Here is a 25768-nt window from a genome sequence, read left to right as displayed (position 1 = left end):
CTACTGAAAGCATGAGTACACTGCTCGTTGATCACGTCACAAGACATTACATCTGGGCAGTATATCTCGCAGTCTCTAAGCTAACTTGCCTGTTTTCTTTGGGCCATAAAGAGACAGCAGGACCTTGGTGCTACCAAAATGGTTGAACTTCACCTTAACATTCTCATAGAACCACTCGCAGGACTGCGCACGCAGGTTCCTGCAGGGAGAAGAAAACACAGTCACCACCAACTAAAACAACAAGAATAAGTGCAACAAAGAGCAACAGTGTGTAACAATATTTATTTATTTATTTATTTTACAATACTGTGAGCCTTTCTCAGGCTCTGACAGGAGTGGGAAAAAAAAGTATAAACAGCAGGCATAGTGTTCCAAGGCAGCAGGGAAAGCATACAGAGTACACCGTGAATAACACATCAAGGTTGCGGATATTTAAAAGCTACGTTAAGACTCGTGAACAACAAAGAGGGCAGTGAAACAACAACTCTATGACAATGACATTTCTTGAAAAACAGATTCAACGCTGGCAGAAAAGGCATCAAGCGACACATTATTCATAAACTGGTGGGGCAGGTTGTTCCATGTTTATGAAACAGGGAAAAAATGAGAATTTGAACAAAGTCACATTTAGACGGTCTTATACACATGTCATGGTTAATTCTTTTAGAGCGATGATAAGGCGGCTTTAGGTACAAATCTTTATCTACGTTGATGCAATTGTTATATAGAAGGAAAAGAAATTTCATGCACGCAGTCTGTCTCCAGCATTCCAACGTCGAAATGCCCGCGCTTTCACGCAGAAGTGTCACACTTTCGTAACGTGAGTAACGGTTATATATAAACCGGAGTGCTAGGTTTTGAATTCTTTCCAGTTTTTTGTTCAGATAAGATTGATGAGGGTTCCAAACTATTGCACTGTACTCAAGAATGGGTCGTACTAATGTCTTATATGCGTTTAGTTTTACATGTGAGGGTGCAGCTGATAATTTTCGTCGTATGAATCCAAGTTGTCGGTATGCTTTTGTGCATATGTTACCGATATGAGATTCCCAACTCAATATATCTGGTAGGACAAGCACACCGTTCCAAAATGCCATTCCTGCCACTGTGAACATGAGCAGCAGAGAATGCAGCATTCTTTTGCAATAAAGTTGTCGGGATTGCGTTCCCGGAGCAACGCGGAACATGCAGCCGGTGCTGCCGTTTTGATAACTAAAGACCCCCAGTGGGGTCAGTCACTGCGAGAGGAAAGGGACAGCAGCCGCGCTGCTGACCCCCCTTGAAGGGAGTACTTCCGAGAACTGTTGCCCCTGCTAGAGTCCCTAGAACGAATATTTCTAGAGACCCTATCACAGCATCCATTCTGTTTTTCCCGTGTTGGTCTTGGTCCCGATTGGGCCACCTCCTGGTGACGTAATGGGCTCGATGCGGGGCCACCCGCAGGAAGCGAACAGGGAAACTGCCATCAACACAGGCAAGAGCAGGTGCTCACGTTTCTCCCTCCGGGCTCCCCGGGTTTGGCCGGGGCATTGCAGGTTGGGAACGTGCGTGTACCTTGAGACCAAGCCCTAAAGGAGTCAAGCGCTCGCCTGTGTGGCGCCGACGCTTCCGAGTCAGGAGGGCGTGGTTTGGCACAGTTCTCCATTGCCGCCGACCAGTGCCAGTGGCGGCGCACGTTGAACCATCGACGGGCCACCTGTGTCGTCGAGATGTGCTCCACGCATCCCTCATCCTCCTTCGTCATGTTTCGCGCGAACTTTGACCCACTGGTTGGCCGTGCTGCCTGCGAGCCCCATTAGCTCACCCGCGGACACTTAAGAAGCCTTTGCATTGTGCGCGTGGCGCTGCGGCCCCGCTCTTGAGTGCTGCGGCTGGGCTACGGGCTTGTACTGAGGTCTGAGGGATCAGCGCAGTGTTTGTGACACAGCTTTCTGTGCGTTAAACATTTGGGCTTATAACTTGTGTTCTTGCTTTCTTCAGAGCGGAAGCGCAGGCGCGCAGTGCATACTGACCCTTGGCTTGCTCTGGCCCGAACCCGCGGTATGTGGGTGAAGTGACCACATACCATCTAGCCGTAGCACACCTTTGAAAAGCAGTCCCTCAAAATATGACCACGATAAGAGACTAAGCAGGTCAGAAAGCTAAGGAGACCTATTTCTCAGTTAAAGGAAAACGACCCACAGAAAAGCCTATGCCACATAATATTTTGTGCCAAACCCAAAATCTACCAGACATTTCTGAACTAAGCATACTCCTGTGAGAGTGCATTCTTTAAAGGTCTGTGCCCGAAAATGGCCGCCACTTTTATCTTTTCAATTAAAAATTTTCACAACATAAGAATATGCATCTCCACAAAGAGATCAATCTTGATTTTGCCTTAGACAGTACAGTTGATTGCGAAAATATATATACATATATATATATATATATATATATATATATATATATATATATATATATATATATATATATATATATATATACACACACACACACACACGTCTGGCACAACAGTTTTGAAACTTTAAAGCTTGCTAACTCTGATGGCTTGCACAAAAACCTAAATACACTTTCCTCCTCGAACCTTCCCTGCAGAATTTGTGCCAGAATTTCCTTTGGCTAACTCAGATTTAGTATTTTGACACACACAAACAAACAAGACCACAAGTATTACTTCAGGTGCAAGGTAGAATGAGAAAAAAAAAACATGGCTACAAAGTATAAAAAGAGCACTGAGCAAGCTCTCCTCCACTGAAGGAGCACTGAACAAGGGTGGAGGGGAGGAGAACTAAGCAAGCTCCCCTCCACCCTTGTTCAGTGCTCCTTCAGATGCAGGCGACTCAAAATTGGAAAGAATTCAGTCCCTTCTGAAAGTTCCTGAAGGCTATTTCTCTGAAAGTAATATATTTTTCCATATCATCCTTGCGCTGCTAAAATGTCGAAATGAAAAAAAAATTAATTTTGACGCTTTGAAACAAATCAGCACTGATGTTATTTTATTCTTGGCCAAGGTTTCGTGCAATGATCACGCTTGAGATCCCTAGATAGATTGCCACCATCACAGGTCGACCATATTCTGCCCACAAAGCTAGCAAAAAAGAATGCTTTAGCTGAAGACAACACTGATGCAGGCTGTCTTCCTGCCAGCAAGTAGTAAGGCTGTATGAGATTCTGGGTGAGCAGTGCTCTTTTCAAGCACCAGAACATGGAGAGGCATCATCCTAGTAGCCAACTAGGTAGCCTTTGAGAATGTGCAATTCCTAGCAGTGCGTATCAGTAAATCACAGGCAAGAGAACAGTCTGGGCAAGAGTTTTGCTAAAGCAATGGGCATAGTATGTTCATTTAATCATATGATGATGCTGGCTCTCTCTTTGCATTTTATTTTAATCTCTACTAGACTAAAACTCATTGCTGTCTTTGGGTCCCTCGCCGAGTGTTGCATCAGAATGCTGGTGCAATGGGAGATGAGTTTTTTTGCTTGCTGTAGCAGCCATATCCCTCTTTTGTAAACAGTCATTTTATATTTACACTCTCAGAAGAACAAACGAAACTGACCGTGCCAGCTACTTGCCCCTTGACTTTACTTGATGCAGTCTTTGGGCTCTTCAGCCAGCACTGCAGCGGACTGCAGGTGTAATGGTGCACGTCTGTGTTTGTCTGTTGCTGTTTCATCTGACGCAAGTATTCTTTGTTTGTGTGTGTGTTGTTACAGCAAATGTTGTTGTGTGTTACAGCATGTCTAGACAGTAGGAACCTACTCCTAGATTTCTTTTTTATTGTTTAGCCATTCTACTCAATCAGTGGCTAAATATTAAAAATAAGGAAAGACGATGCAGCAGCACTGCAACAGCCCCTTACCTCTGCTGTTCACAGATGCGACAGTACCATCCCCGATCCTGAGAGTCGTACGTTGCACAGTCTCGGCACACAAAGAGGCCGCAATCTCGACACACCAGTTTACGGTTGAACAGCAGGTTGAAGGTCGAGCCACAGTGGACGCAGCTCTTGCCCCCATCCTTGCAGACCTCCCGCACGTGTCCCTGCAACTCCTCCTCCAGGCGTCTGCAACAACCAGCCACTCTCATCACATACAACATGCAAAAAATGAAATTCACAATGCAGTTGCAACTCGAAAACAACTGAATCACTTGACTCTGTAAGAGACACCCCAAATGATCAAGCTAGCAAATGCTAAACAAGCAGAATGGGCACCCCATTTTATTGTTAGCAGATGGCTTAGGGCCTCACGCTTTCCACATGCAAAAGATAACGAATCATATTTAGCACACCAAAATCGGAACATATCTGCAAAGGCCTTAATATTATTCAGATGCTTTCTCCTGGATAACAGCTAGAAGTTCCAGCAATAGCGATATGTTATGCTAGTCCTGTAGGCACACAAAGCTCAACATTTCAATAAATTCAAGCTTTGATATAAAGCAAACATGCTCTATTTCAGTAGTAGTCACAAAATTCAGGAGTGGTCAGAAAAAAACTGCAATCATGACACTAGCAATTCATTACTAAAACTTCAAACATATGCTGATTCAAAGTCATATCTGCGAGAATGGAGACCATACAGAAGGAAAAAAATGCTCGTAAGCATTCAGAGAGCTGAAGATATTTTTTACTGAGCCCTGAAATGGTTCAAGCAAAAACAGAGCTACAAATTCCTTACTGATACTTGTGCACATATGCTTGCAAGTTCTGCTCTGTGCTCCTTCATAAGCAAAAGCAATGAACAAATTCCTACACACAAGTGCACAATAGGAAGCCTATCATGTGCTGCAGGCATCCGAAAATTTGTCCACCACTAGGCAGCAAAGTTGAGGATAAGAGCACATACACCAAAGAAAAAATAATAATAAAAAAAAACATTTGGAAATGCATTGTAGGAATAGGCAGTTTTAGCAACCAGCATTAGCCAAACAGAAATACCACTTCAAGTGCCAGTGCCACAAACACTACTAAACATAAGACATGCACGAAAGCCATGCCACTTTTGCATATCAGTGATGAGTGCTTCTTTAATAGAGAAAGGCAACAAGATCACAGGTTTAAACAACAGTATCAAAGCAAAACAGCTACTTGTGCAAGCGACTAAAATAAGGCCTAGCAGGGACCTCACATCAGTACAGCAGTGAGATCGCAATACAGAGCATCCCACTTCAGTGCCTGCTTGAAGGTAGGTGTGCTTCAAAACAAAGGAAGCAAGAAGCTTACTTGTTTAGTACAGGTCCTACCATGAACTCTATATACCATTATAAATACATAATACCCTCAGTAATAAACCACTCCACACCAACACACTCAAAACACACTTTTCACCAGGCAAAACAGCTGCTCTTGGTTGGATCAAATGATTCCCAAGAGACTGCCAGTTTGCTTTTTCCTTCTATATTTGACCACCTTTCCCTCCTCTCTTTCCTGATCTGTCACTCGCTTACTGCCAACAGACAGGCCCCACAGGTGTTGCGGGTCGCGTTTCTGATGGCACTCTCTTTTTTTTTTTTCTCGATTCGTCCTTTTACGTCCTCTGTTCGTGCTTCCCTTCTCTGCCTGTGCATGCCTCAAGTGATAACGAGCAACTGCTCTTGTGACCTGAAAGGAACCTGCATGGAGACACCAGCTGCATGGAGGTGACGTTGCTACCGCGGACAAATTAAACAACTGTGCGCCCTGCACAGAGGAAGTGATTGGCGAGCATCACACAGTAGCCCGTTTTCTGTGCCAGACATGTCCCACAGGTGCCCCTGAACACTTGCCACCTTTCAAAATGCTAAACAAGGAACTGCTGATTGGAACCTGCTCAGAACAATGAATCAAAAGATCGGGGCATATAAGCTGATGAGCCAACGCATCGAGAAACAATAGCTATTACATGTCATTCTGAGCTTTCGCTTCACATTAAGATTAAGAAAAAGAATCATCTATAGCTAACAAGAGGATTATTGATAAATAAAGGTAAGCCAAATCCATACGTTTCTATTATCTCAATTAAACACAGGGATGAAGGCGTACCCACTAAAGCCAGCTGTTGCCCTTTTGAGTTTACAGCCCGATGGCCACGTTTCTCAACAATTAAATGCATTTTCCAGAGCATGGAGTTAGATGGAAAGTGTGTTCACCAAAACATAAAACCAGTTTTCAAACATTACCACCACGAATCTGACAGCACTATATTTTTTGCACAAGTCAAGGGAAGTGGAATCCTAGCTACAACACAATATCCCACAGGGAACCATACAGCAAAGCATTTAGTACAGGAGGGTTGACTGCGTCATAAAGCCCAAGTGTTGTTCACATAACACATGCACCCTGACCCAACAATCTCAGAGAGTAGGCACTGTCCACAGAAGATAAGGTATGCAAAGGTATAACATCAAGATAAAATCTCCTTCCAAGCAAACAAGCATGTCATGGGATGCTGTGATACACTATAGGCATGCCATGCATGTGATAAGGACGTGTTGGTGAAACGCACTTACTCGCCTATGGTGCAAGCTATCAGCCCCGTGGGTATTCAGCTGTCAGCAGAAAAGCTAGGCTTCAACACAGCACACAAAAGTGGACTCCGCCATTAAATTTCAACATGCACGGCTTCATCCATACCCTTTGTTCATTTGAAATTGAGCTGCAGGCTTCGCAACTGCATCACTGCGCCTGACTTTCTGGTACTTTGACTACATTTACTTCCTCATCTGCTCTGCTAAACCAGCATACCATCAGTCGCTCATTAGCTTCAATGCACATCCGGTCTAGATCCATTTCTTCTTGACTTCAACTGAATTCATTCATTGGTTGCAAAATATTCAGTCTTTCACAGATGCCATCGTCTATAAACTTTAGCACCCTGCAATAAACTAATGCCAAAGCACGTTGGTTCTGTAGATTAAAGCGATTTTAAGCTTCAAGACAGTCAGTAAAAACCTATAAATTTTATTTTCTCACCAGTTTTGGTTTCCACGGTGATGACATTAAAGTGTGGTTCAGATCATGTAAGGCATGAAAAAAATTTATATAATCATTGCTCTTTCCCTTGTTGCAATTATTGTTCTTGAGGCAAGCTGGTATCAGCACTGTGGTGAATTAAAATGGAAAGGGAGCAATTCTATACGGTTTCTGCACCCCTCATGTGACCTAAACTCCACTTTGATGTCACAGCCAATACTCACCTGTTGAAACCGAAACAGGTGAGAAAATAAATTATGAATTATTTAGTGGTCGTGCCAAACAGCTCGCGGTGATTCATGTAGTATAGCAATACCTTATATGCATCATTACAAAGCATGTAACACAGAACAGAAAATTGGGTGCCTAAACTGGTGACCTGATGCCACTAAGTTCTAGACAGATACAATACAAAATTGCAATAGCTAATTCCCCTCAAAGGAGGCTCACCAGCCAATGGCAGCCATTGATTGTACTAACAGGTACAAGAAGATTAAAAGCAACATTATGAGAGTCAACTGATGCTAGTTAGTTAGTTAGTTAGTTAGTTAGTTAGTTAGTTAGTTAGTTATATGGAGTTTTATGGCGCATAAGCAACTGTGGCTATCATGCGCCAACCGCAAGGTTAGACGATCAAGTGGCTACAGTAATGATGCTCAGATTTGGTTTAAAACATTGGCTTCCTTTAAAAATCCGTAAACAAGTGAAAAATCAACAAGTGCTTCTTGGCCTAAAAGCAATGCGGGATGAAATGGGATGTGTTCTTTGTAAAATACAGTAAAATATTTTTTCCTGTGCTCCTCGAGTTGTGAGCATGAGATTAAAATATGATTTACTGTTAGCTCATGTCCACACATTTCACATACAGGTTTGCCTTTTTTCGTTAGTAGGAAGTTATGTGTTATGTGTGTATGGCCTATGCGCAGACGACATAAAATTACCTCAATGAAACGTTTCTGATGTCCACATGATTGCCATTCTCCTAATATGGGCTTTATGGAGTGAAGCTTGTTCTCTGCTTCGCTTTCCCAATCAGCCTGCCATTTAGCTCGTAATTTCGTACGTACTAAGTTCATTCCGTCTCTGTGTGGCATGTTGATTTGCTTTATTTGTAAATTTTTCGCACTTGCTGCGCATATATCTGCTCGTTCATTACCCTTTATCCCAACATGACTGGGTACCCAGCAGAATTTGATAGTATGTTTTCTAGTTGTGATATTTACTATGTTGTGTATAATGTTTCCTATCAGTGGTTGAACAGCATTTTTGGAGTTTATTGCACTGATGACGCTTAATGAATCTGTGTAGATGATGCTGTTTTTGATGTTCTTATCCAATATTTTCTCCACAGCAACACAGACAGCGTAGCATTCGGCTGTAAAAACTGATGCACACTGGGGTAGCCGTGTTATTTTCTCTGTGTTATTTTGTACTATTGCACTGCCAACATAGTCTTTAGTTTTTGAGCCGTCTGTAAAAAATGCAATGCAATTTTTATATTTTTCTTTTAATGCAAGGTATTCTTGTGATATATGCTCACATGGTGTGCGTGTTTTTTGAAACTGCGTTAGTGTGAGGTCGAAAACTGCTGGGAGGGTGTACCATGGTGGGAGTGGTTTATTTCTTGGGGCAATACTTGGCAATTCACTAATGTCTAAATCTTGGCACATTTGTTCGAAGCGCATGAGAAGCGGCTTAATCAACCGGGGCTTGTTGTTGAAGACTGTCCTAGAGGGACATTCCGTGACTACTGAATGACATAGATGTTTTGGTTGAGAACGAAGTTTCAGGATGTATGCACATGTTAGGGCGCATCGTCTGTCCTTTAATGCAGGTTCATCTGTTTCTACATAGAGGCTGGTTATTGGGGATGTTCTGTACACGCCAACTGCTAACCGTAATCCAAGGTTGTGTATCGGGTCTAGTCGTTTTAAATAGGATGTCCTAGCTGAACCATATACTGATGCCACTGACCGCAAGGTCTCCCTTTAGAGGCTTCTGCCGTTGTGCTCATGAGTTATATGCAACCGCAGTGCTTTCAGACAAATATCACAGTAGCAGAAACAACAAAAAAATATACAAGCCTGTAAAAAAATTAAAGAGCAGTGCAGAATTTGCATTGGAGTAATGCAAAAGCACGGATGCTGCTGTTGGTTGCTTCTAGTTGCTTAATTCACTTCTTGTTTACCCATTTTAGTCTTTGGTACTTTCGAATTGCGTGCCAATCCCTTCCTATGGCTTTTTTCGCCTCTAATTTCGGTTGTGTGATGTCACATCCTCTACGTCACGTTCACTTCTTGTTTACCCATTTCAGTCTTTGCTACTTTAAAATTTCGCGCCAATCCCTTCCTATGCCCTTTTTTGGTTCTAATTCCGGTTGCGTGACATCACATCCTTGGCGTCTCAAATATGGCAGCCCTTTCTCTCTTTCCACTTTCACTTCAACCTTCCTCCCTTCACTAACCGTGCAGTTCAGGTGTCTAGAGAACAAGTGTGACAGATACTGCGCCTTTCCTTTCAGGTGAACCAGTTATTCTAATTAATTACCTAATTAACTTATTGGCCTAATTATGTTTGGACTCAACATTAGGTCACCCTTTATCGATTGACACCACTCATTAACCTCTACCACTTCTCAATTACTCACAACTGCTGTGGACACGATTTTGCGGACATGTTCTGTGGACAGGGTATGCGGACACGATGTGGGGACAGGATGTGGGGACAGGGTGTTCGGACAGAAAGCGATGAACAGAAGGAAGTAATGCTTTCGCATTAATAAAACTCCCACCCTCTCTGCAGCATAGACCTTGCACTACGGCCGCTCAGTTACAAAAAGATTAAATAAATCCTCATACTTGATGTCCCGAAATCAGTCTTAATGGCAAGATATCTGTTCAATTAACAAAATAGCATTTAATATTAACATTAAATTAATATTAATATTTGCTCACAAATCCAGGTCAACCGTAATGTGAGAGGGGCAACATATATCACAATCCATCTGGTGAAATAAACAAAAAACAAATTTCATTTGATTCAGTGTAGCATGCTCACAGCTCATGCCTCCCACAGTCTTCAGCAGTGATGGTGCCCAACGGCAGCCATCTCTTACCACACCTGCTTTGCTAAACAACTTTCTGAATCAAACAGTGATGTAGTTGCAGGTGCCTCAGCTATACGATGCAGATAAAGAAAAAGCACTGAAACTTTTTTTCCACTCATCACCTTAAGAGTGCATCTGCTACCACGTAGGGCAATATATTTCAATATCAGAAAAAAGAAATTGCCAAAAGTTATGTTTCCATGCCACACACCAGCTGACGAACTACAATCTCAGCAAAGCAACGCCCCTACTAGCTCAGCCCCATTCATTCTGTATGCTCAATACATCAGCCTTTGGCAACAACGCCCAAAGTCCAGGAAATGACCTTGACAAAAAGGTGACCCACAAGGAAAACTCTGACAACTACTTTTCCTCCTTGGGTACTAGCACTCAGCCGCAAAGTACTAGAGCTAACCACAGCTACCTTTTAAATGGTCAGGAACAGAATCTTAAACCTGATCAGCACTACAATAGCGCGCATCCCTGCCGAGAAACACAAGAAGCTGGTCATCACATGTATAAAAGCTGGAATTCCAAACGTAAGGTGGCATTGCTACTTCAGATCTCTTTCAGATTATTGCACGCCTTATTGAAAAGTTTAATATACTCAAATAAGCTTAGATCAGGCTCAGCATTCCTACCCCCTTGCAGCACAGCATATATGTTGGCGTATAAAAGTTTTAGAAATTTTTCCCTCAAAGTGCCTAGTGCTGTATATAGGAACTAAGTGAAGACGGCTGCATCTGAAATCCCTGCTGCACAAAACAGTAGCAGAGCCACTCAAGTCTAGAAATAAGAATCACTTTTCCAACCAAAAAAATATCAGTGGATGTCACCAAGTTGCACAGAGGGCCTAGGAAGTTGTGCCACATCTTCTATCTCAAGCAAAGGAATATTTTACTCAAATCCACTGCAGCTGGTTTTCCACTGCAGAGGCAGCTTTTTATGATAAAAACAATAATAATAATTTAATGGCAATAAATAAATCTTTTTTCTTTAAACAAGATTAAAAATCTGCTAGCATGGAAGTGTGCGGTATTCATGTATTGCTAAAGTCTTTGCAGCCATCCATGTTAATTTTGAGAATTAGGGAGATTTAGGTATACACACACAAGTTTGCAGATTTTTCTCAGTAGACGAACGTATGGCATGTCTGAAAGAAATACAGTACTTTGTAGCATGGTGCCTTTCCCAGCATACTTCTATCATTGTCCAGACAAGAAAGACTGCTATCAAGAACACTCTGGATCAGAAATAAATATTGTACTGATGTCATGAATCACCTCACAACAGATCTGTAGGAAATAAAGGCGAGGCATTTATGTGGGAAGAAAGAAAACGATTGGATGTTTGCCTTCAGAGCTTGAGATTATTTTTGTGTAAACTAATGGCAATCTCTCAATACTGCCACCAACTGAAGTCTCTTTGCGAGCTTTTTTACCATGACAACCATCTCTGCAAAGAGAACAGTAGCAAGGCCGCTTCCAGTTCCAGTGATATCTGCCAGGGACAGATTACATAATGTTAGTATGTGAGGCAATCATTAAAGAGATTCTTATTAAAAATAAGAGCTGGCCCGTTATCGATAGTGTATTGTGCTCTAATCACAGAGACCATGCCTTCTCACTGAGAAAAGATCTTCCGTAAGCTAGAAAAGGCCAAGAAATGCAATGCCGGTGTCGCCATCCTTTGATGAATTCATAAGTAAAATTTATGCGTCAACACAGATTTTCAGCATGAATCTGCGAGGGTACGCTATGTTGACTTTCACTTGAAAAAGGTGACAACCCGCCTTTTTCGGTAATGACATCACGACTTTAATCCAATGAGGGAAAGATTTTTAAATTTAATTTTACTAATGACAAATCGGTATTTTGCTGCTTTCTAAACATTAGCATAGCCAGAAAGAGCCAACAAATCAATTTTCGCTGATACCACCAATCAAAAGTTGTCCTCGTTGTCCTTGCGAGAAAACGCAAAGCAATCGAAAAATGTGCACCTTATGACAGTATCCGAATGCAGCAACTACCCTGTATAGCTAGCACCTCCCTGCATGATACAAAGCAAGGTGAACAAGGGTTGAGGGAAAGCCTCAGTGCACTAGCCAAAGTAATAACTAGACGACATTTTTTTTATCTGACCATTCTGCCCAGAACATGAAGAGAAGTCCTCCTGGCTAAATGTTAGCTAGTGCACCGAGACTTCCCCTGAACACTTGTTTACTTTGCTTTGTGTTCTACATGAATACACCACCTCCCTACCCCCTCTTGGCCATGGATATTGGCTACATGGCACAAACTGCATCACGTACAGATCTCCTTATCACTACAACCAGGGCCTCTGAGCTCTTTTTACCATCATTAACTGAAAATATCTGCTGGATTCAACCCAAAATCAACCTTCGAGTTCAGCACTTGCCAAAAGTAATGCGCAGGAGTGCCGAAAACATTACAGAGTATGCTTCAGCATTTCAAATTTTCTCACATGGTGTGTGTTGCATTGAGGTGATCTCGAAATCATATGCGAACCAACTAGCCTAGCCGCATGTGCTAACCTAGGTATAAAGTACTTCTAGTATGTATAGAGTAATAAGGCCAGGACTGTACCGCTATTCCAAATGGAAGCGCTGCGCGTCAATATAAACGCACCGTTTAAGTGAGTAGCTATCAGCGCATTTAATATAAAACGCAACGCAATAAACTTGCCTGCTATTTGCTTGTTCTGAGCATGTTGAGCTGCATTCTCATTTCTTAAACATGTACCCCAACTTTGTACATGTACAAACATGTACCCCAGGATAACGGATACGACTGCGACAAACCCAACCTCCACGCCCAAGGTTCCGCCAACACCGAGCCGCGTCGTTCTTTCAGTAAGGGCAGCCATCGCATGGGCGAAGGTGTGCCCAGAGACGCGCGCTGTGACAAACGGTGGCGCGAAAAAAAAAAAAGAAAAAAAAAAGCGGGCAGCCAGAGCGGCATGAAGCGAAAAGAAAGGCATCCAGCCACCGAGCCTCGTCACGGCTGGAAGTACGAAACAGCGTTTCTCAGGGTAAGGGAAACAAGAAGCCAGAATGAAATAAAACAGCCGAGGAAGCGAAGCAGGAGAAAGCGGTGCGGGAAGACTGGGCACAGTACGCACAACGCCGTGAAGAAAAGGAGACAGAAAGGAGCAGCAAAAGGCGGCAGCGGCGCGGCAGGGACTGCTGCTGCGCAAACGTATGCGGCGTCGCGCACGTTTAATTTTCCTGCCTTCCTTCCTTCCTTCACCGTGCATGGCGCGGGTTACCCGCAGTTCAGCCACCAAGTTTTTTCGGCGCTCGTATGCCGCCGTTGCAGGGCATCCTTTGACGCCTGCCGGCCATTCCCAAGCCAGGTTCAAACCCTCGTCGACGCAGTGCATGCGTCGCATAGAGCACGGCAGGTTTTTCCTTAATTTTTGCAAACCGCACCGTCCAGTGATGCCGTAAGCAGCGGCCTGCCAATTAAGCTGTGCGGCAGTGCGTTGCAGGCTTCCATCGCGCAAGCGCAATGAACAGCCGCATAGACCTGAGAAAAATAAATGATCAAAATTACAGCAAAGGCTTTCGGGATGAAATGCATCGGCAAGCGAAAACCGAGTGACGTCAGTGCTCAAGAATCACGTCATCGTCTTTCGCCCAACAAGGAGAATGAATTAAGCAATAACTCTCACTTTTCTGGCCAATTATAAAGTGCACATATGCATAGAGGAAAAAATCAAACTCGTGCATCAGGCAATAACCTTGAAGCTAGAGTCACTATAAGAAGCAAAAAGGAGACAGTCTGTCCCCCACCTGATCAAAACACGTACGTGGTGAAAGACATTTAATCGCTCGAAAACAGCATGTACAGGGAGGTATCATTGGGCCGACCGGTTTTATAAACAGATTTAAGTAGAGTTAAACCACCGCCACATTTTCTTTCTTTTTGTTGCTCCTTTCTGCGCATACGCCAGCGCAGCGACATCATCGCCGGAGCAGCAAAAAGAAAAAAAAAATGACGGTGGTTTAACTCAGGCGCTGGCTCGTGGTAAGACGCTCGGCTAGTGAACTAGAGTAACCGGGCTTGAACCCGACCGCGGCGGCCGCGTTCTGATGGAGGCGTGTGCTGTCCGACGTCAGAGACCGCTAAAAATCCCCAGGTGGTCGAAATTGTTTTGCACTTTCAACAGAGTGCCGGAAACCCTGAAACCTAAAGGTCAAGTGTCCGATACGAACCCGGGACCAACACTGCCTACGTAGGCCACAGGGTTTGTTAACTGGACCCGGTCACCCGAGGCCGGAAAAGATGACGGCGCGTCACCGGCGTTGCCGCCAAGGTTAGAAGCGGCATTCGTTCGCAGCAGCGCCTGACGGAAAGAGCGACGAATAACGATTCCCCGCCGGTTACGGCCTGCCTAATGACGAAGGCAGAGAGGACCGAAGGCAGCACGCAACGAGCGCGTGGTCGAACGGCGCGGCAAAACAAACAAAAAAAAAAAAAAAAAGGAAGACGCATGCAAATGTGTGGGAAAAGGACGCCCGCCGCGGTCGGGACGAGAGCGCGTCGGATCGCTGATGGTGGCGCGACCTCGGCAATCGGAACTTGCCCGCGGATGCACGATTTATGAAACACGGGGCTCCGTTTCCCGCGTTGGGTCAACGCCGCGGCGCGCTCCGGCATCGAACGAACGGTCCCTCGCCACGCTTGTGAAAGCGCGCGAAACACGAGAGAAAGAAAAAAAAAAAAAAGGCGCGTCGCCGGCATCTGGTGCGGAAAAGCGGGAATGCAGAACTTACTCGCGCCGAGTAAGCGGGCGCAGCGATGCATGACCGCGTGTTATACCACCGCACGCACATATGCAAGAGGCGGGCCAGCTGCCGCGCGCGCCCCAATGTAACGGGGGTGACGCGACACACAAATAAGCGGCTTCCTTTGCCCCCCATATAACGCTACTCTTCCCTGAGAAAAGCAAACGCGCCGGAGAAAGTAAACCGACAGGCCGGGGCGAAATGTATGACATCGCATTCGCGAGTAAGGGGATGGGGAAGAGAGGCACCCGACAGGTGACATCAACTCCGGCGACCGACGGAAAGATGGCTGGAAAAGAAGCGCACGTGCGTTTGCAGAGGGACACGGAAAAATGGACTGACGGTGCCTTGGAGCTAAGGCCCAAGGTATGGTGAAGGACGTTGAAAACAGGGTGACGAAGCAAAAAAAAAAAAATACATTTCGCTCCAGACACGTACACGTACTATGTCGCACTATCAAGAACGAGATGATGACACACACACTCAAAGTAGGTTTTTGCAAACGTCGCACCGTAAACGCCGCGCGACTTGACCAAGCCACGTTAGATGAAAATTCGCAAAGGTGCGTCCTAGAGCGTCCTGGTCGTAAAAGCGAGCCCAGGCGCCGCAAGTTTGGAATAATAATTGTTTCATAGGAAGGGAAAGGCGCAGTAACTGTCCGTAGCCCTCCACTACGGCTCCCCTTTCTTTCCACTTTCACTCCCACCTTCCTCCCTTCCCTTACAGCGCGGTTCAGGTGTCCGCAAGTTTGGAATGCCCAGACTATAATTCGACAGCTGTAGGTCATAACCACGGCCGGTCTCGAGGGAGAGTGCGCGCTCTCTCCCTCGAGTTTGGCCGTGGTCATACCCAAGCTACCGCTAGATCGTATTACGGGAGTGTATGTATACAGGTGGTCCTGCTGAGGACAAGTTTTCCGAATAAGGAACCCTTATTTGGGTGAAAGCAAGTTTCGTCGGGCTGAGAACGTCAGAACTGGGGTTCTCTTGCACAGGTAAACGTCTCCGTGACTGCAGTTTACCTCCTTTACGAGGGCAGTATTTTCACTGGAATGCTAGCCTACCGCAGCTATTTCCGTCACGGCAGCAGTCCGGGTAACCAACCCCAGTAAAACGAAATAAGACGGCGAAGGAAAAGCAGCGCTTGCCGCACTGCACAGAACAAAAAGCGGTGTGGTTGTTCAACCAAGATGCCACAGAGCACTAAGAAAGGAAGAGTTAAAAGTGTTCTGAACATTCGAAACCTTCGATCCGTTTCCCTCAGTAGCTCCTCCAAAGGCTAGCAGTAGTAGTCCGAAGAAAGTATCCGAAAGTGAAAATGCTTGCTGTGCAGGCGTGGTCACATGCACGGCAACACACTTCGGCGGCGTTCGAAATTTTCCTCACGTCCTCCGTACAGAAGATATGGTTTCTAGGGTCCGTACGCGATTGCTTCAACGAAACGTACCAACGTATGTAGAAAGTGCTTCTTAAAAAGCGTGATCACCGGAGCGTGCTCCGTAATATTATTGCCGGGACTGCACACATACCAGAACAAACATCTACGTACGTTCCGGCGCTTTGCCTATAAAAATGCCCCCCCCCCCCCCCCCCCCCCCCCCCCCCCCCCCAGATTACCTAGACATTTCGCTGCGGCCCATTTAAGAATAGGAACGTATCGAATGCTGTTCTAGAGATGCACCGGCCGCCTGAAGAGGGTCTAGGTTCTCGGGTTGCTTCCAATATTCCACCTAGCATCCCGTTACTCCCTCCGTAAGCTTACCAGATGACTGACAAAACCAAAACGCATCTCGACGACGAAAGAGCACTTGTTCGCCAGCTGCTCTCACCGACTGGTCTTCGAATCGGCCTCCTTGAGCGCCGCCAGCAGAGACGAGGTCCATTGAAGGGCAAGGCTGATCAGCGACGTCCAGCGGGCAACCAGCAGCCACGCGAAACCGGCACCAGCACGCACCCACAGGCGAGGACTGGCCAGGACCACCAACCACGTGATAATCCACGAGCGGCTGCATACTTCGGATGCCTTCGAGAGACGCCGCGACGGTGCACTCGCGAGCTTCTCGGGCGAAGACGTCAGCGCAGGCGGCGGCGTGCCGTTCGAGCAGGCGGCCTCCTCTTGGGCCAACAGGACAAGCCGGCCGCGCCGCAGGGCCCTCGCGAGTAGCGAGCTCAACACGAACCTGAACGCTCCCCAAAGGCCCCACCCGAGATCCCAGAGCCGGATGCTCCGCTCCTGTTGCGGCCGGCGACGAGACACTTCCATCTTCTCTACCGCACAAGACCACAGTCGCGGCTGGCGCCACTACAGCGGCAGCAACACCGGCGAGCACAACCACCACTGACGCTGGGCATCTTCTCTCGTCAAGGAGACAGCGACGACGCGGGCGTGCCCCGACTCGCGTGTACGTACACGCGAGCGATAACGAAAAGCGCGCGCCAAGGCGAAGACTCTGCCAGCGAACCAGCGCGCGAGACCGAAAGCGAAGTCTTTCTCGCGCGCGCGCGGGTGTACCTTGCCCGTCCTCCTCGCTCCGGCCAAACGCCACCACGGCAGAGAGCTATTTCCCTTCTCGGCTCCCCCGTTTGTTCCTCCCTTGCATCGTCGCCGGTGTGCCGCTTTTTTTCTCTGTTTATTCGTGCAGCGAGGAGCCGCTGAACTGACTGAACTTTTCTGTTTGTTCTTTCCTCCCGAGCCGCCGCCGCAGGGAGGTGGGCGGGGAGGCGAGCACCTCGCTCGCCGATGTGAAGGTCGAACGGACGAGAAGAGGAGCGACGCGAGAGGGCAGCCCTCGGCGCCACACCGGGCACCAGGATCGCCGACGACGACGCCGGGGGCCACAGCCTGCCCCCCTCCTCTCCGTGCTCCCGAGAGAGCACGTGTGCCCACTGCCACCACCAGCGAGGGAGGAGAAGGAGGACAACTCCGGGAAGTTTTCCTCATCTCGTTCTTCTCGCTAATGTCGTTGTCGTCGACCAGTCGACGTCGTGACGCTCGGGACCCACTGGCTTGCCGCTCGCAGCACAGGGGAAGACGACGACGACAACGCTTGCCGCCGAGTCAATTAGTACACCACCACCGCCGTCGCTCGGCGGCTACCAACCACCCTTTTGTCGCCGCCCGGTTATCCAAGAGAAAGAAGAAACGAAAGATCGTAAAGAAAAGGCGGTCTCTGGCTTCACCACCAGCGTCGATGAAGCGTTTTTCGAGGAAGAAAAACTGCTCCTGCCGCCGCCACTCGAGTAGTACTTTTTCTCTGTCTCCCTTTCCCCTGCACCTCCGCTCTGCAGAATGTTCTAAAAGACGCACTCAATGCACTCCCGCACCACCTCCTTGCACATCCTCCTTTCGGTTTCTCGCTAGTGCCTTCTTTCTATTTACGCAATGTCTCTGACGCGATTCGTGACCACCTTCGTAACGGGTTGAATACGGACGCGCCTGAGTGCGTCGTTCGCACCCGTGAAAAAGAAGGGAATAAAAAAAAAAAGTGTGCATATGTGTTCGCGAGAGAGAGATAGAGAGGGGGGACTATCCGAAATTCAGCGGTGATGGAAAGCTGCGCTTCCAAATAAGACTCGTATTCGTATTTCCGATCAAAAGGGTCCAATTTTCATCGGAAGATCGCGCGTCCTTGAGCACGGCACCAACTCCATCGAGGTCTGTGAAATGCTAGCCGCCATCCGCCACATACGTGAACGTGGCTAGCATCGCAAGTCGACTCTGCTGCTTACTTCCGCAACGCCAGATTGCATTGAACAGCTGACAGCTAATGCCGCAAAGTGGCGACCAGGCACACAAAACTCTTCCCGTGTTCGTTTTGGTTCTACTGTTCTTAGCACCGGGCAGAACTATGCTCATAATCCGAGGCGGTCGAAAATAATCCGACGCTCGGCTTCAACTACGATGTCTCTTTCCATCTTCCTTCTTTAACGCCCGCTCTCTTGATGTGCACACACCGACAGTGACACATATTGCACCATTCTTTTCTTCCTGTTCTTGTTATTAAAACGAAAGCTTGATGTTCCCCAATAGCGCAAGATCATGTGATGTCCATAACACGAAAATCACGATCGTGCCGGAAGGTGACGTGGGCGGACACTGATTGACCGGCTTTGTGTAACGCCTCGAGACGCCATCCAATGATCGAATCTGGAGGAGCTGCCAGCTTGGACGCCACTTTCGAGATGGTATAATCGAACCCGTCGAGACCCTTTGATCCCGGGACAGACAGCATCATCATCATCAGCCTGATCATACCCACTGCAGGGCGAAGGCCTCTCCCATATTTCTCCACTTAACCCGGTTCTGTGCTAGCTGCATCCACTTGACCCCTGCGAACTTCTTAACCTCATCCGATATACGGTACCCTATAGCCCACGTTTGTTAAAGCGGGGTTTCATATCTACGTCGCTCCAGCCAACTTGGGCAGCATAAATCGCGGTCCTCCTCACCAGCATGCTCATATGGCAGGTGATATGGCCCGGGCACTGATTTGGTCGGCCGTAACACGAATGAGCACTTTGCAAAGTAACGTAATGTAAAATCCAGAATTTGTACAAACATTGCGCACAGTTAGTCAGGATGACTAAGGACTCGGTCATTATTCAAAGTAACATCACTCAGCACTTCGTTTAAAAAGTAACGCAATGCTTTCGCCTCCTTACACATGTAAGCAGTGGTGTGTCAATTATTTTCATTATTTTCATTATTATTATTATTATTATTATTATTATTATTATTATTATTATTATTATTATTATTATTATTATTAGCCACTCCTGAACTGCACACCAAACACCGCCACCGGAAAGGAGAAGTAGGGAGGGAAATCGCGGACAAAAAAACAAGATTATTTACTCCTCTATATGGGTGCGCAAGTGCTGGAAAGCCCGGCTCCGGAGGCCAGCTCGATGGAATAAAACGACGAAGTTATTTTGAGACATGGGAATTTTTTTCAGCGTCATCACCGGGCGGGCGACGTTAATACAGCCGCACCTCGAAGCATGTTTCTTTTACCGAGCACGGAGCATGACCTCCTCCGCGCGTTGCTGCGTGACAGATAAGAAAAAAGAAAACACCCGCGAATACCGCCGGCACTCTTTCGGGCTAACGGGTCAATCTTATCTAAACTCGCCTCGCGAGCGGAGCCAGACGGGAAGGGTCCTGGCGCAAGACCCTCGAAAGGCGTCCGCGGGCGTGCGGATTGCTGTCGTCGTCACGCGTGGACGACAGGGGCGGATGTGGACGTCAGGATGCTGACAAAACTCGAGGATGCACACGACGACTGAGGGAGAAGGGGGAAGAGGGGGGGGGGGGAGAGAGAGAAATGAAAGAACGCGTACCGACGCCGACACACATGCATACAGCACTCGAAGAACACACACAAAAAAAAAGGAAGGGGGGAAGAGAGAGGGGGGGGGGGGGACTCGTAACTGTAAACGAAAAGAGGAATAACGAAAGATATGCGCCGACCGCTGCAGCGGTGTCTGCGCGACGGCCCTGCGCTGTACAGAAACGTATCAGAGGTATGGAGGGGTCTCTGGTTTTATAAGCTTGTGTGCCGCATAGAACCCTTCGAGAAGGCAGAACTCACGGCAATCCTCGAGGCTGCCTTCAGCGGATGAGTTAGGCCACAACGGAGGCCGAACAGTCTTCCTCAAAGCCGACGTCTTGCGTACCATTTAGGAGCAATGTGACGGCTGTTCCATTAAAATACGTTAAGAAAGAACAGCACGCGGACATGCATAACTGTTACGTACGGTTTCCATGGCGCTACACGCCGTGCGGTTGTCTGTCACCAAGACAAGCAGTGCACGCGGTGACAGCTTTAATTGTAGTGGGCGGTACATGGAACCAGAAAAACCATTTTTCCAAATTTTGGACATACTGTTGTTGTTGTTGTGGCTGTAGGAAGAAGGAAAAGAAAATGCACAGGCCTGCTACTGGTTCTGTAGCTGAGCCACCTCCGCTGCCTCGTGAAGACAGAAGAGAAAATAGAGAAGGCAAGAAAAAGAAGAGGGAGAGAAAGAAAGACTCGCGCCGCAACGGCCGTCAGCGGCGGCGGCAAAAAAAAAAAAAAAAAAAAAAAAAAAAAAAAAAAAAAGAGAAAATGTTTAAACGCGATTTTTTTATTACATATAGTGTAATTTCGCAATAATAATAAACATATCCCCAGATCTCTCGGAAGGCTTCAAGCGCAGTAAAAAGTTCAAGAGCGAAATTTGACTACGGTTCGGAAGCTTAGACCTTTGTATCAATATGTCCCAGAAAAAAAAGGCGGCCCCGTGCTGGAAGCAGAGTCTGCGCCTCCTTTTCCGTTCAAACGTCCATAAAAAGTACCTTCCAATGCCCACAGTGACCTAACAATTATTTCCAAGCACGGGAGTTGTACGGGAGTTGTAGCTACTCGCTGCGAGACGGTCCCAGAGGGTTCGATGATGCATCTATCCGACTCCCACCAACTCGGCGATGTCAAGTTTCGCGACGCCAAGCAAACCGCCGACCAATCAGAAGCTGTCCACGCCACACGCCAACTACCATTTGCCAGAGGCGCCTATTATGGCCGAGGTTTTTCGCTCAGCGCGAAAGCCCACGCCGGCACCGTATTTTCTGGAAAAAGGGGACTTAAGCGCTGGCGCTTTAACGGCGTAGGAGGAAGGGTGTGCAGAGGAGAGCAAGGTCATGTCAACGAACGGTGCCTCGACGACCAGCCTTGGGAATCGAGGCGCCTTAAACGAACGGGCTGCAGAAGGGATATATAACAAGGGCGGCAAGAGTTCGTAGGCGATTTTGAAATGTTGCTCGACATCACCGCAGAGTGGCAAGAATGCCTCTCAAAAAGGCAGACGTGCGTGAGTGACGCTCCTTTCGACACCATCGCTAGTTTCGTCACCCAACTAGGTCGAGAGTGCGAAATGCCACGGCGCGAATATCGCAGACGCGGACGCCGGGTTATACAAAAGGACTCGGCTGCTGTTGCAAAGGCGGCGAATATAACTGCATTCGGTGGCATTTTTCTTCTCAAGCAGCAAGCGGGGACACACGGCAATCGATTACTGCTCAAAGAACGCCACGAGATCAATGTTTAGCAACGGCATTACAATGGAAGTGACGTGAAAAGCGCAACAACAACGATAAAATATTTGTCCATAAAAACATGCGATTAGATAAAGAAATTGTCACTAACTATGAATATAGGTTGAAAGAAACATGAAAAAAACGGAGAGATCTGGAAGTTGCGCTACCCCGTACTTCGTCGTCAGTTACATTTCCAACAGTCCGAGGCCCAAAGTCAAATTCTGCATTCAAAGTGCTATAAGGTCAAATTCTGCATTCAAAGTGCTATAAGAGACTGCATATCCTTTAGAATAGCGATAAATCCAGCCACTACACATATATATCCAAAGGCGCATTCAACGGCAGCAGTTCATTACGACTGTGACATGGAATATACCCTGCCGTACGGCGAACATTTCCAAGCGTGAAATGCTGAACATATGAATTCTAAAAAAAATGCGAGACTCTTCACCTCCTCCATTTAAGGACATGACGCGACACTGCGTCACTGGCTCTACCATCCACGGATCGCATTGCAAGCCTTCGTTCGCGTAACTGCACTTCGCCACTCGCTTAGTCACAATAATCCCTTAAATTCCACTATACGGCGTCTCTCATACCTGAGTTGCTTTGGGACATTAAACCCCGTAAAACTAAACTAAACTAAATTATTCCATTAAATTGTGCTTCTTTTATCTGACGCACTCATTAACATGCAGTCATAAGCTATATACCATAATATGTGGTTGTGTCGTGTTGTCTTCTCTACCGTGTTCGTCTTCTCGTGCTCGTTTACCGTGAATATGATTCGTTTGTTTGGAAAGGAGGCGACTGACCGCCTGCTCACAATATCTTCGAATACCACCTTTGAAAAGCGGCCCCTTGCGCGGCTACCATAAACAAACCTGCGCCAAATTGGCCAATTTGGCCCCGGGAGGTTTTCCCGAATCTTTCCTGCAGCTACGTCACGTGACGTACGTGTATATAAGGACACTGTGTGGGGAACTGGAGAGCAATTTCTCTATTTATGCAGTGCACCACTAGCAAGCAGGAGCTCGCATGTGAAAAGCCGCGATATGTTACCTTCGATGTGTATGTTACCGCGATGTGTATAACTGGGCATCTCGCTTCCTCGGGCACGACACCATGTCGGAGAAGCCGATGACGTCGCTAACCCACTCCTAATATAACCTGTAGACCACCCGAGTACAGATGGCACCAAGGTGCGGTGGATCCGGAACGTTTACCAACAAGTTCCCGGCCCAAATCGCCGGGACAAACAATTATTGTCCGTTCTATTAATCCCACCGACATCACCACAGCCTGACTACACGCAATGCAGGGCAAATGCATCTCCCATATTTTACGATCAACCCGATTCTGTGCCAGCTGCATCCGTTCGATCCCCGCAAACTTCCTGATCTCGTCCGCTCAATTAACTTTCTGAAGCCCACTGATACGCCTAGCTGTCTTTTCCTTGCAATCCGATCTGTTACCCTTTATAAGTGAGAATGTCAGTAACCCGCGCTTACTCTCTGGCCCACTCTGCATGCTTATGTCCCTTAATGTTAAACCCATCTTCTTCATTTTGAATAGCAAACTGCGTTACCCCAAAATAAATTCAAACCCTTTTTCGTTAGCGTACGTTTCTGCCCCACAGGGAGTAAGCACATAGCTGCGTTACCGGCTTATTTACTGAGATCTGATTAGCAGTCATTTTCGCGCGGTTCTAAGCCAATTTTTTTTTTCTAGTTGAGGACAAAGGCCGGAGAAAGAAACAAAGAAGCATTTCCAAGGCAGGCAACGTGTCTGTTTTTTGCTTTTTTGTTTTTTTGTTTTTTTTTTTTTTTTGTTTTTTTCATCTGAGCCGCAAACACTTCTAGACTATTAACCCCGCTGCGGTGCTAAAAAGATCCAGCGATTGCTATATTCTGTCACGACATACTACGACACAAACGCCGTTTATCCCACGCAGATGACCACCGAACCACTTAAAAACGCATTACGGTTTCTTCGCACTTGAAACACACGCTCGCGCGCCAGCGCGCACGAATCGTTTCAAAGACGCGCCACGAATTTACCTCCACCTAAGTAAGCCCGACGTGTATAGTGTTTGTTTGCTCTAAAGACGTTGTGCTCCGCGTACTGCCGGAATGTCATAAGTTACAAGCGCCATACTTTCGGGAGACAACCGTCAATATGTGCCAACGCGTTTAATTTTTTCGTCGAACGCATGAAGCAGCGAGAAGAAGTCTCGGAGTGATTTCTCTTGCAGGGCACACCTTCAAGTGCTCTGACCCCGAGCACCACCATTGTATGCGCCGGCAGCTGACCCGCAGCGCGCGCCTACTGAACAAGACTCCGAGCATCGTTCGTTGCTCTATTGTCAGCCTGCTGCGCGCGCTCCTTCCCCGCCAGTATACATACCGCGTTTATTCGAACCTAAGGCGACAGGTTAAGAACACGTGATATGAAACTCTTAGTCGGCTTGGATTCGAAGATTTACAAATGTAACTCTTAATACTAGTAACTTCTAATACACGGCGATAATCCACTGAAGGTGAAAAAATGGGACGCTGGTGGCGGACCCCAACAAAAGCACTGAAGCCATATAACTACTCCCAGCCGAAGCCGACGGAAGCAGTTGAGAAGACTTCAAGCAGCAAGAATGACTGCACGAGTGACTTCACGCAGCAGGAGTTTCACGGGTCATGAAGCTTCGTCCTACCACGTGGCCTGGCAGCCAGCCTCCGCGCTGTATTTTATATGGACGGCGCCTGGAAGTCCGAGAGAAGCTGGAGCGAGGCTTTTGCCAGCCTCGCCGTGGTGGTGCAATGGTAAGACACACGACTACTGCGCCGGAATACCCGGGTTCAATGTTGTTGTTCTTGTGGCTGTAGGAAGAAGGAAAAGAAAATACACGGGCCTGCTACTGGCTCTGTAGCTGAGCCACCTCCGCTTATAATAATTAGTTCATTGGAAGGGAAAGGCGCGGTAACTGTCTCACTCGTTTTCTGTGGACACCTGAACCGCACCGTCAGGGAAGGGAGGAAGGTGGGAGTTAAAGTGGAAAGCGAGAAAGCGGAGCCGTAGTGGAGGGCTACGGAGTAATTTCGACCACCTGGGGATCTTTAACGTGCGCTGACATCGCACAGCACACGGACGCCTCTTCGTTTCACCTCCATCGAAACGCAGCCGCCGAACCCCACCTCCGCTTCCTCGTGCGAACAGAAGAGAAAATAGAAAAGAAAGGAAAAAGAAGAGAGAGAGAAAGACGCGTTCCGCAACACCCGTTGTCCACCACCGAAGCAGTGGCGGGTGCAGTGACGGCCTGCAACAGATAAAATTCGGTGGCTGGCTAGCCCCCGCCGCAAGCGGCGTTGACCTACCGTACCAGTCCCATAGGGCCAGTTGTTGTTGTGGCTGTAGGAAGAAGGAAAAGAAGATGCACGGGCCTGCTACTGGCTCTTTAGCTGAGCCACCTCCGCTGCCTCGTGCAGATAGAAGAGAATATAGATAAGAAAGAAAAGGAAGAGGGAAAGAAAGACGCGCGCCGCAACAACAGCCGTCGTCCACCACCAGCGGTGGCGTGTGCAATGACGGCCTAGAACAGATAAAAATTCGGTGCCAGGCCAGCCACCGCCGCAAGCGGCGGTGACCCACCTGTACCAGCCCCATCAGGGGAGCTCACCATAGGGCCAGGAACTGCCACCCTTCACCACCTCATCACCACCTCTCCTGTCCCCGACCACCGGCGGCTGCATATCGATGGAGGTGAAACGAAGTGGCGTCCATGTGATGTGCGATGTCAGTGCACGTTAAAGATACTCAGGTGGTCGAAATTACT

The 25768-nt window shown here is 47.2% G+C and overlaps 1 protein-coding gene across 8 annotated transcripts in view; it reads right to left on the bottom strand.

The window, feature by feature from the left end:
• Window positions 1–25768, bottom strand: part of LOC146198537 (uncharacterized) — a 106703-nt gene that overhangs the window by 42908 nt on the left and 38027 nt on the right. For 4 of the 8 annotated variants that reach the window (XM_084594032.1, XM_084594033.1, XM_084594034.1 and 1 more), the window contains exons 1-3: window positions 16697–17306; window positions 3860–4063; window positions 90–199 (exon numbers count right to left, since the gene is read on the bottom strand). In XM_084594032.1, the coding sequence (XP_084450158.1) occupies window positions 90–199; window positions 3860–4063; window positions 16697–17130 (748 nt within the window). In that variant the 5' untranslated portion in view covers window positions 17131–17306. Of the gene's footprint in view, window positions 1–89; window positions 200–3859; window positions 4064–16696; window positions 17307–25768 lie in introns of those variants that run through there. The other 4 variants (XM_084594038.1, XM_084594040.1, XM_084594037.1 and 1 more) reach the window with 3 other exon arrangements.

This window comes from Amblyomma maculatum, chromosome 2, assembly GCF_055883805.1.
Source record: "Amblyomma maculatum isolate TAMU_Amacu chromosome 2, ASM5588380v1, whole genome shotgun sequence".
NCBI classification, from domain to species: Eukaryota; Metazoa; Arthropoda; class Arachnida; order Ixodida; family Ixodidae; genus Amblyomma; species Amblyomma maculatum.
Note: the sequence above shows the minus strand (reverse complement) of the source record. Positions and strands in the feature narration are given on the sequence as shown.